Source organism: Chiloscyllium punctatum, chromosome 8 (genome assembly GCF_047496795.1).
Source record: "Chiloscyllium punctatum isolate Juve2018m chromosome 8, sChiPun1.3, whole genome shotgun sequence".
Classification (NCBI taxonomy): Eukaryota; Metazoa; Chordata; class Chondrichthyes; order Orectolobiformes; family Hemiscylliidae; genus Chiloscyllium; species Chiloscyllium punctatum.
This window is the reverse complement of record NC_092746.1, coordinates 17,154,494-17,168,695: the sequence shown is the minus strand read 5'-3', so window position 1 is coordinate 17,168,695 and position 14,202 is coordinate 17,154,494. Positions and strand designations below refer to the sequence as shown.

The window sequence follows — 14,202 nt, the reverse complement described above, 5'->3', positions numbered from 1 at the left end:
GGCTGCTTTGCTGATCTTTGAGGGGCCCTATTCTCTCCCTAGTTACCATTTTATCCTTAATGTATTTGTAAAAATCCTTTGGATTCTCCTTAGCCCTATTTGCTACAGCAATCTCATGTCCCCTTTTTGCCCTCCTGATTTGCTTCTGAGGAGTATACTCCTACTGCCTTTATACTCTTCTCCGGATTCATTCGATCTCTCTTAAGGCCATAAGACAGAGAAGTGAAAGTAACACCTGCACTACCTGTCTATGTCTCTGACATTTCCTGGAGTAGTGTGACTGTGTCTGCAACTTTTCTCCCTTCCTATAACTGCCATCCATCACATCCTCTTGCTCTTGTAAATTCCTCATTGCCTGTCCAACTGATGCATTCAATCGGAGACTCTTGATCAACAGCATTCGTTGCAGATATAATCTTCTTACGTGATAGACTGGATAGTAAGGTTAGATCACACTGAGTCCACAGAGACCTGGCCAGTGGGATGCAAAATTGGCTTGGCGTTCAGAGACAGAGGATGGCAGTAGAGAGTTGTTGTGCAGAATGGAGGCCTGTAACCAGCATTGTGCTTCAAGGATCAGTGCTGGGTCCACTGTTGTTGGTAATTTTTATACAAATGATTTGGATGAGAATGTAGGAGGCATGGCTAGTAATTTTGCAGATGACACTAAAATTGGTGGTATAGTGCACAGCGTATGGTCCGAGAAATGGCAGATCGACTTGAAGGTAGATAAATACAAAGTGTTGCATTTTGGTGAGGCAAACCAGGGCACAAATTGCACAAATGGTAGGGCCATTAACAGAGAGACCTTGGGGTGCAGGTGCTTAGTTCCTTAAGAGTGGTGTCACAGTTTGACAGGGTGGTGACGAAGGCAATTGGCATGCCTGCCTTCATCAGTCAGAGCATTGACTGCTGGATTTGGGATGTCATACTAAAGCTGTACAAGACATTGGTGAGGTCACATCTGGAGTACGCATACAAGTTTGGTTGCCCTGCTATCAGAAGGATGTTATTAAATTGGAAGGGATGCAAAAAAAATGTAATTGAGATTGGATGGTTTGAGTTATAAGGAGAGGCTAGATTGGCCGGGACTTTGTTCCCTGGATGTTTATAAGATATTGAAGGGTATAGATAAATTGAATAGCCAAGATCTCTTCCCTAGGGTAGGGGAGTCCAAAACTAGAGGGTGTAGGTTTAATATGAGAGGTGAAACTTTTCAAACAGGACCCAAGACGCAACTTTTTTCCACAAGTGGTGTTTGCCTTCCTCAGCAAAGTCTAACGCTTATGAAAAACCCATACTTTGACTTCAATAGCAGCACTTTTCCCTCACAGCCCCTCTGCAACATGGCTTCTCTTTGCTACACAGCCAGTAGCAAAGAAAAATTTGATCTTAGCTTCCTATATTCTCATCCAAATAGACGTACATAGAATAGTGTAGATTAGATGGACTTCAGATTGGTATAACAGGTCGGCGCAACATCGAGGGCCGAAGGGCCTGTACTGTGCTGTAATGTTCTATGTTCCCCACAGTTTTTTTTAAGCAGTTGCTGGTACTCTTCCTTTTTTTGCTTAGCCTACCAGTAGGGAGCAGTCCTGAAGCTCACCAAAGCCCGCACTTTGAATCAGATGAGTTCTTCAGACCTTTATGTAAGCTTAAAGGGTCCAATGTCTTTATGACCTATATGGGAACCTTGGGGCTGACAGCAAACTGCGTTGCTTAGAAGGAGCATTGTCCTTTGGTAGCTTAGTCAGAACCCTCTATTATTTGATAAATCACTTTTTATGTACAGGTATTATTATGTTGAAGTTACTCAAATTGTGTGGGGTGAACCTAACCTGAAATTCATGAGAATAGGTCTTTTAAGTATATATGTTCAATAGACTTGGGTTTTTGCCAGTATATTGCAGATGGCTTTGCTGAGGAATGAATCACAGAAGTATTCAATTTATGAAAATCTTTGTAATATTATTACAGAAAAAAAATCTAAATCTGGATTAATTGCTTGAAAAATGAAATAATGTTTTCTGTAACCTATTATACATAGACCTACTTTCTTTGTAGAGTGATTTATCTCTTGGCATATTTAGGAGTTCAACCTGTTCACAGGTTGGCAACCTTGTTTAAAATTCAAGTATTTGCTGGCAGAGGCAGTATTTTGTTTTGATGTAATGAGCAGACTTTTGAAGTTATGTGATCTGCAGGTTATCCGATTTACTGATCCTTGCCAGCCTAGTATGTCGCAAAAAGAAATGGGTACCAAAGCAGCAAGCTGTTTTACTTGTGACTGGATGTACTCAGTCATCATTATTTCAGTATGTTTCTCTGAAAGTTGACTTGGCAATTTAGAACCAAAAGTTTCCACAGAATACTATACAATAAACGTGTTTTATTAAATTAGCAGTTAGGAAATTGTTCAAAATATGCAGTTCAAAGGTTGATGAACAAAGATATATTAATAAACCAGATCTATTGTGTTTGTTGGGTGTTGAAGAGCAATGTTTTACTTTAAAACATCAGTAGTCACTGACTGGGGACATCAGTGCTGGTTTTAAGTTCAGCAGTTAGATCAAGCTACTGAAACTGATCAATGGTTTATGAACGCTGCAAAAATAACCTTCAGAACAAGTGCCCTGTTTGCAAAGCTGTGACCCATTGTCGACTAACCTGCATTGATTTAATACAGAGCATGGGTGATGCTTTCTAGTGTAGAAGCTTTTCGGCATATGCGTTCAAGGTTACTGTGAGGCGTCTGAGGATGTATGAGTATGCTTACGGTTTGTAGTTTTCGTGGTAGATACCCTTAACTGTGCACAGGGAAAGCAGTGAGCAGGTGTTGTAGCTTGCTGCCAGAGGGGCGGCACAGTGGCCCAGTGGTTAGCACTGCTGCCTATCAGCACCAGGGTCCCAGGTTTAATTTCAGCCTCGGGCGACTGTCTGTCTGCGTGGAGCTTGCACATTCTATGTGTGTCTGCGTGGGTTTCCTCCAGGTGCTCCGGTTTCCTCCCACAATCCAAAGGTGTGCAGGTTAGGTGAATTGGCCATGCTAAATTGCCCATAGGTGCATTAGTCAAAGGGGAATGGGTCTGAGTGGGTTACTCTTTGGAGGGTCGGTGTGGACTGTTTGGACCGAAGGGCCTGTTTCCACACTGTAGGAAATCTAATCTATAATCTAAAGAATCTAATTATAATCTATAATCTAAAGCAAACCAGCTTGAATTAAGGCATCACTTGCACCAGATTATAAAAGGTTTGTGTAGAGAGTTGCTGCTGAGGTCCTGTTTGCCGAGCTGGGAATTTGGTTTGCAGACGTTTTTAGGTGACAGACTCCGTGCTTTAGAGGCACCTGTGAAGCACTGTTGAATTGTGTTAGCTGGAATTTATTTGGTTTTGTTCCTGTTGCTTCCGGTTACTGGCTCCGGTTGTTCATTGCAGTGGTTGGTACATTGGTCGAGGTCAACGTGTTTATTGATCGAGTCTGAGGATGAGTTCCAAGTTTGTCGGAATTCTTCGGCTGTCCTCTGTGGCTTGTCCTATTATTGTCATGTTGTCCCAGGTGTATATGTGCACACGCGTGCACAAAGGATGTCCTCGATAATATTTTGTTCAGCCTCTGTATGGAATCTTTTAAACCATGTTTGTCCTCCCCATGATTGGGTCTTTTATGTCTGACGGGCATCTGTGGATGAAGTTGCAGGGATGTACAAACAACACAGTGAGGACATGCCGTGACCCAGCATGCGAGCTACTCTCGGTGAAAGTGAGGACTATAGATGCTGGAGATCAGAGTCTCCAAATCAGAGTGTGGTGCTAGAAAAGCACAGCAGGTCAGGCAGCATCCAAGGAGCAGAAAAGTCACGTTTCGGGTAAAAACCCTTCTTCAGGATTCCTGATGAAGGGCTTTTGCCCAAAACATTGATTTTCCTGCTCCTTGGATGCTGCCTGACCTGCTGTGCTTTTCTAGAACTAGACACTAACTATTCTACCTTGTATTAAAAGAAAATTGTTGGACCTGATAGATCTAATTTAGGGCCACATGTAAATTTACAGCCACATTCCAATGACACCTCACCAGAACAAAAGATTCAATACCCATCATGTGCAGGACAAATATGGCATACAAGATTCCACGCAGAGACTGCTCCACAGCCCTGAGGATGTCACCGAGAAAGGGGGCGAAACGTCTGCAAACCAAATTCCCAGCTTGGTGAACATACCCACAGCAAACGCAGCACATTATAAAAGCTCAGACACTGTTCTTGATTGCTTTCATACTAATTGGCGATTAGAAATTGTAAAGCAAACCATCACAGTTGGTATTTGGCCAACTTGGAGAGAAACATTTGGAGGTCTGTCCCCCCTTTCACAAGCAAAAGTATGGTCAAGCAAAGTGTTGCTTGGTGAGTCTTGTCCACCTAGTGGGCATGCATCTGACTCAACAGGTTGTAGATTTAAGCATTTAAAAAAATGTTGACTGCTATTCACTTGAGTGTTGCTTCAAAGTTAGAGATGTTTAAAACAAGGATCCATCTGCTCTCTTGGTTGGAAAGATGGCACTATTTCAAAGAAGACTGAGGTGGAATTATGCCTGATGTACTCGCCTAATGTTCAATCAACGTTATAAAATCAGACTTGCTAATTACTATAGTAATTCCTGTTTTGGGGAGGATGTTGTGTACAAATTAGCTGTCACGTTTGCTGCAGTGGCTACCTAATAGACTTGTAACACTTGGGTAAGATCCTTGGTCATGGAAAAAATTTTTGCATGTCCAACAGTGACCTAGTAGTGGTCCATTTCATTAACCTTTTTGAGGGCTTCTGTAAATTAAAATGATAGAAAAATAGGAGCAAGAACAGGCCCATGTGGTCCTTGCAGCCTCCTTGATCATTCAGTATGATCATGGTTGATCATCCATCTCAGTACCTGTTCCTGCTTTTCTCCCCATGCATTCTGATCCTTTTATGTCCAGGAAATATATGTAACTCCTTGAAAACATTTCATGTTTTGACCTCTGCCACTAACTGTGATAGAGAATTCCACAGGCTATGGATAAAACAATTGCTGCTTAATTTTAGGCTTAATGGCTTATCCTGTCTTGTTAGACAGTGACCTCTCGTTATGGATTCTCCGATCATTGAGAACTTTCATTGTGCTTGCCATGGAGTCTAGTTATGGAGTCATAGTCTTACAGCATGGAGACAGGCCAAGTGGCCCTAGCTGGCCTAGGCTGACCAAACTATCAATTCACACTGACCCCATTACTCTCTCCATGTATTTATCCAAATGCCTTTTAATTGTTGTTAATGTACCAGCCTCAACCACTTCTGCTGGCAGCTCATTCCATATGTGTACCACCCTCTGAAAAAAGGTTGCCTCTCGGGTCCCCTTTTCTTCTTTTGCCCCCTAACCTTGAAATGATGCCTCCTCGTCCTTGGTTCCCAACTCTCGGAAGAAGAAAGAGTGCATTCACTCTGTCCATGCCTCTCACGATCTTTCACACTTCTGTACAATGCCCCCTCAGTCTCCTACACTGTAAAGAGAAATATCCTAGCTTGTTTAACCTCTGTCTATAACTCAGTCCCTTGAGTCCTGGCAGCACCTTTGTAAATATTTTGTGCACTCTTTTTATAGCTTAGTAACATCCTTCCTAAAGCAAGGTGACCAAAATTGAACATAATACTCCAAATGTGGCCTCCCCAACATCCTGTACACCTGCAACTTAACTTCCCAAGTTATACTTCCCAACCTGTCAGAGTTTTATAGGTGTCCCTTTCTTTCTAGGAACTGGAGGGTTCCTAGGCGGAACCTACTTGCGGAATGTTTCAGAGAACACCTCTGGGAAACCCACACCAACCAACCCAACCGTCCCGTGGCTGAACACTTTAACTCCCCCTCCCAGTCCGCCAAGGACATGCAGGTCCTTGGCCGCCTCCATCGCCAGACCATGGCAACACGACGCCTGGAGGAAGAGCGCCTCATCTTCTGCCTAGGAACCCTCCAACCACAAGGGATGAATATAGATTTCTCCAGTTTCCTCACCCCCCCCCCCCCCCCCCCCACCTTATCTCAGTCCCAACCCCCGGATTCAGCACCGCCCTCTTGAACTGCAATCTTCTTCCCGACCTCTCCGGCCTACCACCCTCACTTCCTTCCACCTATCGTATTCCCAGCACCCCTCCTCCAAATCCTCCCCCCCCCCCCCCCCCCCCCCCCCCCCTCCCCCCTACCTTTTATCACAGCCCGCCTGGCACACCAGCCTCATTCCTGAAGAAGGGCTTATGCCCGAAGCATCGATTCTCCTGCTCCTCGAATGCTACCTGGCCTGCTGTGTTTTTCTAGCGTCACATTTTTTAAACTCTGCTCTCCAGCTCTGCATTCCTTACTTTCTCCTCATGCAAGCTACATGTGTGACCTACCACAGCAAACACTTAGCCCATTCTCTTGTCAGAGGGTTATTTTACACCATGTCATTCGAACTATTGGGGAATAAGCACAAAACATCCTGACAGTTTACTTATCCAAAACAAATGTAAGTTTACTTGTCCTTAAATTTCCTTTCTTTTCCTGTGTCTCTGCAGGGAACGTGGGTCTGGTTAAGAGCAGATGAGCAGCACCTCCCAAGTATGGTTTCAAGCTGTGGTGGTGGAGTAATCAGTTTCATTACAAGCTGTGGTCAGGTGAGTGAAATTAGGCATAGGGTTGACCTTACGAAGTAAATTGGAAACCTTTTGGCATTTACTGTTCGCATTTCTATTGCCGATCATACCTCGGAATTGGAATTCAAACCGAGACGAGACACGTAGAATACTTGAATTGTCTCGGCTGAGACACAGATTTTTAAACAATGAGATGTAAAGGGATAGTAGGAGATGAAGTTCAGCAAAAGGGAAGCCTGTGGTTTATATGACTGTGTCTCTCAGGAGTGTTTTCTTTTCGACTGGTCTGCAGAGAAATCTTTAAAGTGTATGAAAAAAACTTACCTCCTCTTCAGGCAATGATTCCATATGACAGTGAATTTCGCTGGGATTGAATGTCATGACTGTGATGAGGATCCAAATTATATAATTAGGTGGTGCTGCATTAGGTGGTCCCAGTCACACAGTTAAAATTGGGGCAGGTCGAAACCTGTTCAAAATGAAGTTGGAAATGCCCATCTTCCCATAAGTTAAGCAGTGATAAAGCTGAACCTACGTTTCTACAATGCTCCTCTTCTCATTCCTTTTCGGTTAAGCTGTATACATTTTTTTTGATAACTTCAGTTGAATATATTTTACATGCATTTGAACAAATCAAAGGCTGAACAAGCATATTTATAATAGAATCTGAAAGAACCATGTGACGCTTCTGGACATGTTGGAGAATAAAAGCTGTTGAGGTCACCAGATGAGGTCTGATCTAGTACCATTTGAATAGACAAATGCGGAAGATGCGGAAAAATTGCAGATTTAGGCAGGAAGTGATTGCACAAGATGAGAAAACATTGTGGATGTAAGTATGTTCAGTAGAGCAGGAAATGGGTGAAACAATAGATCAGCCAGGTCTTGAGGATGGATTTTAGCAAGGAGTTAGAAACTGATGTTAGGGGTTGGAGAACCGTAAGTTTCCAAAGTTGTGGAGATTGAAGGGAGGATGTGTCAAATTTACAATGAATGACAATGCTAAGTATAGTGGTCTGATGTTCAGCGATAGGGTCATGATACAAGAAGACGGAGGAGAAGTGTTGGAAACTGTTGGGTGGAAGGTCTTTTTGACTTTCTAACTCTCCAGTTAGACTGATCAATTGAATATCTCCAGAAATTTTACTTCAGTCTCATTTAGTAGGGGTTGCTCTGTGACAGCTATTTCCCTGCTTGGAAATAGCTACCAAGATTCCTCATGTCGGTAGTAAGGTATTTCTGATCATTTTGTGTTGGTTTTCTTCAACTGGGTTTAAATACTATAAAAACAATGACTGCAGATGCTGGAAATCAGATTCTGGATTAGTGGTGCTGGAAGAGCACAGCAGTTCAGGCAGCATTCAAGGAGCTTCGAAATCGATGTTTCAGGCAAAGGCCCTTCATCAGGAATAAAAGCTTGAAGCGTGGAGGGATAAGCTAGAGGAGGGTGGGGGTGGGGGTGGGGAAAAAGTAGCAGAGACTACAATGGGTGAATGGGGGAGGGGATGAAGGTGATAGGTCAAGGAGGAGAGGGTGGAGTGGATAGGTGGAAAAGATAGGCAGGTAGGACAAGTCCGGACAAGTCATGGAGACAGTTACTGAGCTGGAAGTTTAGAACTAGGGTGAGGTGAGGGAAGGGGAAATGAGAAACTGTTGAAGTCCACATTGATGCCTTGGGGTTGAAGTGTCCCGAGGCGGAAGATGAGGCGTTCTTCCTCCAGGCGTCTGGTGGTGAGGGAGCGGCGGTGAAGGAGGCCCAGGACCTCCATGTCCTCGGCAGAGTGGGAGGGGGAGTTGAAATGTTGGGCCACAGGGCGGTGTGGTTGATTGGTGCGGGTGTCCCGGAGATGTTCCCTAAAGCGCTCTGCTAGGAGGCGCCCAGTCTCCCCAATGTAGAGGAGACTGCATCGGGAGCAACGGATACAATAAATGATATTAGTGGACACTGTTTTGATCACACAGCATTGCCCTTTGATGTGAAGGGCAGTGCTTGTCACTCGCCACTCTGGTGTTTTCCTCTCTTCCTGGTGGTGGAAATTGAATAAAGATTGGTGCACTTTGTGTCTTTCACTGTGTTTCACACCTGCACACACACACCATGGGTGCTGGGGGAAAATAAGTGTGGGGGTAAAAAAAAAGAAAAAAAAGCAAAAAAAAAAAGAAAAAAAAATAAATAGCAGAAAAAAAAGAGAAAAAAAAATAAAAAAAGAAAACAAAAAAAAACCAAAAATAAAACTTTGGATGTGGAAGGCTCCTTTAGGACCTTGGATAGAGGTGAGGGAGGAGGTGTGGGCGCAGGATTTACGGTTCCTGCGGTGGCAGGGGAAAGTGTCAGGATTGGAGGGTGGGTTGTTTGGGGGCGTGGACCTGACCAGGTAGTCGCGGAGGGAACGGTCTTTGCGGAAGGCGGAAAGGGGTGGGGAGGGAAATATATCCCTGGTTGTGGGGTCTTTTTGGAGGTGGCGGAAATGTCGGCGGATGATTTGGTTTATGCGAAGGTTGGTAGGGTGGAAGGTGAGCACCAGGGGCGTTTTGTCCTTATTACGGTTGGAGGGGTGTGGTCTGAGGGCGGAGGTGCGGGATGTGGACGAGATGCGTTGGAGGGCATCTTTAACCACGTGGGAAGGGAAATTGCGGTCTCTAAGGAAGGAGGCCCTCTGGTGCGTTCTGTGGTGAAACTGGTCCTCCTGGGAGCAGATCCGGCGGAGGCGGAGGAATTGGGAATACGGGATGGCATTTTTGCAGGAGGTAGGGTGGGAAGAGGTGTAATCCAGGTAGCTGTGGGAGTCGGTGGGTTTGTAAAAAATGTTAGTGTCAAGTCGGTTGTCAGTAATGGAGATGGAGAGGTCCAGGAAGGGGAGGGAGGTGTCAGAGATGGTCCAGGTAAATTTAAGATCAGGGTGGAATGTGTTGGTGAAGTTGATGAATTGCTCAACCTCCTCGCGGGATCACGAGGTGGTGCCAATGCAGTCGTTAATGTAGTGGAGGAAGAGTGGGGTGTTCCTGGACTAGGGGGATAGGACAGTGTTGAGGCAGGTAGAGATGGGTTCAGTGGGGTAGGAGCATGCTGAGACAATGGGTCGGCCAGGGTGGTCAGGCTCGTGGATCTTGGGAAGGAGGTAGAACTGGGCAGTGCAGGGTTCCCGGACTATGAGGTTGGAGGCAGTGGATGGGAGATCCCCTGAGGTGATGAGGTTCTGTATGGTCTGGGAGATGATGGTTTGGTGATGGGGGGTGGGGTCATGGTTGAGGGGGCAGTAGGAAGAGGTGCCCTCGAGTTGACGTTTGGCTTCAGCGGTGTAGAGGTCAGTTCGCCAGACGACCATTGCGCCCCCTTTATCCACTGGCTTGATGGTGAGGTTGGGATTGGGGCAGAGGGATTGGAGGACTGCGCGTTGTGAGGGTGAGAGGTTGGAGTTGGGGAGGGAGGTAGACAGGTTGAGGCGGTTAATGTCCCGGCGTCAGTTGGAAATGAAGAGGTCGAGGGCAGGTAATAGGCCAGCGCGGGGTATCCAGGTGGATGCAGTGTGTTGGAGGTGGGCGAAGGGGTCCTTGGAAGGTGGGCGGGAGTCCTGATTGTGTTGACACTGACATTTTTTACAAACCCACAGACTCCCACAGCTACCTGGATTACACCTCTTCCCACCCTACCTCTTGCAAAAATGCCATCCCATATTCCCAATTCCTCCGCCTCCGCCGGATCTGCTCCCAGGAGGACCAGTTCCACCACAGAATACACCAGATGACCTCCTTCAGAGACCGCAATTTCCCTTCCCACGTGGTTAAAGATGCCCTCCAATGCATCTCGTCCACATCCCGCACCTCCGCCCTCAGACCCCACCCGTCCAACCGTAACAAGGACAGAACCCCCCTGGTGCTCACCTTCCACCCTACAAACCTTCGCATAAACCAAATCATCCGCCGACATTTCCATTATCTCCAAAAAGATCCCACTACCAGGGATATATTTCCCTCCCGACCCCTTTCCACCTTCCGCAAAGACCGTTCCCTCCGCGACTACCTGGTCAGGTCCACACCCTCAAACAGCCCACCCTCCAATCCTGGCACTTGCCCCTGCAACCGCAGGAACTGTAAAACCTGCGCCCACACCACCTCCCTCACCTCTATCCAAGGCCCTAAAGGAGCCTTCCACATCCATCAAAGTTTCACCTGCACATCCACTAAAATCATTTATTGTATCTGTTGCTCCCGATGCAGTCTCCTCTACATTCGGGAGACTGGGCGCCTCCTAGCAGACCGCTTTAGGGAACATCTCCGGGACACCCGCACCAATCAACCACACCGCCCCGTGGCCCAACATTTCAACTCCCCCTCCCACTCTGCCGAGGACATGGAGGTCCTGGGCCTCCTTCACCGCCGCTCCCTCACCACCAGACGCCTGGAGGAAGAACGCCTCATCTTCCGCCTCGGGACACTTCAACCCCAAGGCATCAATGTGGACTTCAACAGTTTCTCATTTCCCCTTCCCTCACCTCACCCTAGTTCTAAACTTCCAGCTCAGTAACTGTCTCCATGACTTGTCCGGACTTGTCCTACCTGCCTATCTTCTTTTCCACCTATCCACTCCACCCTCTCCTCCTTGACCTATCACCTTCATCCCCTCCCCCACTCACCCATTTTGCTCTATGCTACTTTCTCCCCACCCCCACCCTCCTCTAGCTTATCTCTCCACGCTTCAGGCTCACTGCTTTTATTCCTGATGAAGTGCTTTTGCCCGAAACGTCGATTTCGAAGCTACTTGGATGCTGCCTGAACTGCTGTGCTCTTCCAGCACCACTAATCCAGAATTTAAATACTGTAAGACATGTTCAGCTGATTGGCTGAAAAACATCTTAAGCATTCCTGGTATGATAGCAATTATAACGTAATAGTAGAATTGCAAAGTCTACTATTAGCAAAACTGGTCAGCAGAGTTTTAGTAAGCAGCAGTGGATGACCTAAATTTCAAATCGTAGAATTTGAGGGCGGGCAACTCTGGACTCAACTGGTGTCCTCAACTAGTAACAAGAGTTAGTCCAGAGGTATGAGGAAAGGTGTCGAAAGCAGACTGGGAAGGTAGACTGAAGGGCAAGTCAGTGGATTAGCAGGGCATGGAGCAGGTGTACGCAATTCAGCCCCTTGAACATGGTTTGCCATTTAGTACAATAATAGCTGATTTCATCTTGAACTCAACACCATTTTCCTAATCATTCTCCTGTCCTCGAATTTACTTCATGCCCTGGCTTCACTGAAGTAGTGAATTCCAGATTTCACAACCCTTTTGAGAGACATAATTCCTCCTCGTCTCCTATTGAAATTTGTTACCCTATTCTGAAACTTTGACCCCTCATTGTAGACTGCCTCGAGGCTGCAGCTGCATAGGCAGATGTTTTATTCTGGTTAAAAAGAAGGAACTGATTAGCATGATTAACAATCTGTGGTTAGCAAAACTGGTCAGCAGAGTTTTAGTAAGCAGCAGTGGATGACCTAAATTGGTTTTCTCCCTCTGTATTCGTGTTTAATGAAAGTCATAGTCATAGTGTTGTACAGCACTGAAACAGAACCTTCTGTCCATGTCGACCAGGTAGTCTAAATTAATTTAGTCCGATTTGCCAGTGTATAAAAACAGACAGCATGAATTTCAATGCATTTATAAAATGCGAATGGCTAAAATTAAGTGTGGGACATTTGGAAGATGCAACTGGGGAATCTGTAATGCGGACCAGAAACAGCAGATAATTTAGAACAATATTTTGCATTGGGCTTGGTGTGAAATACACAACATACATTCCAAAGATAACAGATAAGCAAGGTGCTACTGGGTGTTAAGATCTTGTAACTGTCTCTACCTAATAAGGGGTTAAGTATTGACACACCAAGGAGACTTGAGGCATACATGTCACCAGTGAGTGTTCTGTGTGCAAGGGTGATTTTTATTTTCGATTTCCCCCTAGAAATGTGAGTATAGTTGGCTCTGCTAGCCATTATTGCCTATCCCTTTGTTGCCTTTGAGAAGTTGATGGGGTGCTGACCTCTTGGACAGGTGCTGTAATTAGACTCACAGTTGTGTTAAGAAGGGAATTCCAGGATTTGGACCAAATAACTATGCATTGGGATTTCACCAAGCATGCTGTATGCTTTCTTCACCACCATTTGTGTTGCTTCTTTCAGGGAACTGTAGACCTGTATGCCTTGATCTGTTGGTATGTTGATGAGACTAAGGGTTCTACCATTTACTGTACACTTCCCTCCAGCATTTGTTTTTTCAAATGCAACATGAAATTCATCTGCCATTTCTCTGCTCAAGTCTCCAGCCTGTTGTACTGTCTCCTCTGGTAATCCTATCCACAGCTCCCCATTCTTTGTGCCATCAGCCAACTTATTAATCAGGACACCTCCATTCTCATCCAAATCATTTATGTACAAAACAAACAACAGGGGTCCCAGCACTGATCCCAGTGGAACACCACTGGAACTGCTGTAATATACACAGGCGCTGCTATGCTGTGTAATACACACAGGGTCTGATGTTCTCTATAATGTACAAAGCGACTGCTCTTCTGAGTTATGTACTCAGAGACTGCTGTTCAGTATAATACAATCAGAGAAACACCATTCCACTGCTCCTGTGTTTTCTATGACTAAGCCAGTTACCAACTCATTATGGATCCCATGTGACTTCACCTTCGCCATGAGGAATCTTGGCAAAGGTCCTTGAGCAGTCCATCCAAACAACATCAACCACCCTGCCCATATCAATCATCCTCAAATAAATTCCAATCAAGGTTGTAAGGCATGACCTTCCCCATGCAGTCATGTCACCTACCATTAATATGTCCATATTTTTCCAAATGTCAAAGTAAATCCTATCCCTAAGAATCTTACTGTTTGGTGGCTTCACCAGGTTAACACCTATTTTCAGGTGTGCTTGGTGCTACTGTGTGCCGTCCTGCACACTCTCATTGAACCAGGATTGGTCCCCTGGCTTGATGGTAATGATTGAGTGGCGTATATATCGGGCCATGAGGTTACAGATTGTGCTGGATACAATTCTGCCACTGTTGATGTTCCACAGCACCCCCTATGGGTGCTCAGTCTTGAGTTAGATTCAGGACTACAGCACAGAATCAAAGCCAACAGTCCAGCCAGTCCATGCTGACCATAATCTCAAATAAAACTCATCCTACCTGCTTGTGCTCAGCCTATATCCCTCTAAACATTTGTTATTCATGTGCTAGTTTTTAGATCTGTTTGAAATCTATTGCATTTAGCATGTTGATAGTGCCACACAACATGATTGGTGTTATTCTCAACGTGTAGGTGGGACTGTGCAGTAGTCACTTTTAACAATCCGACCTTGGACAGATGCATCTGCAGCTGGCAGATTGGTAAGGTTGAGGTCAAGTATGTTTTTCTATTTGATACCCAGTCTAGCAGCAATATCCTTCAGGACTCGTTGTGGTCGACATTGAAATCCCCCTCTGAGAACATTTGTGCCCTTGCCATCCTCAATGCTCCTTCCAAGTTTTGCTCAACATTGAGGAT

The 14,202-nt window shown here is 45.5% G+C and overlaps 1 protein-coding gene across 1 annotated transcript in view; it reads left to right on the top strand.

Annotated features, from left to right (window-relative positions):
• myo10 (myosin X) overlaps nt 1–14,202 on the top strand; it is a 335,499-nt gene that overhangs the window by 67,728 nt on the left and 253,569 nt on the right. The window contains exon 2 of the mRNA XM_072575194.1: nt 6,580–6,678. Coding sequence (XP_072431295.1) covers nt 6,580–6,678 — 99 coding nt within the window. The remainder of the gene's footprint in view (nt 1–6,579; nt 6,679–14,202) is intronic.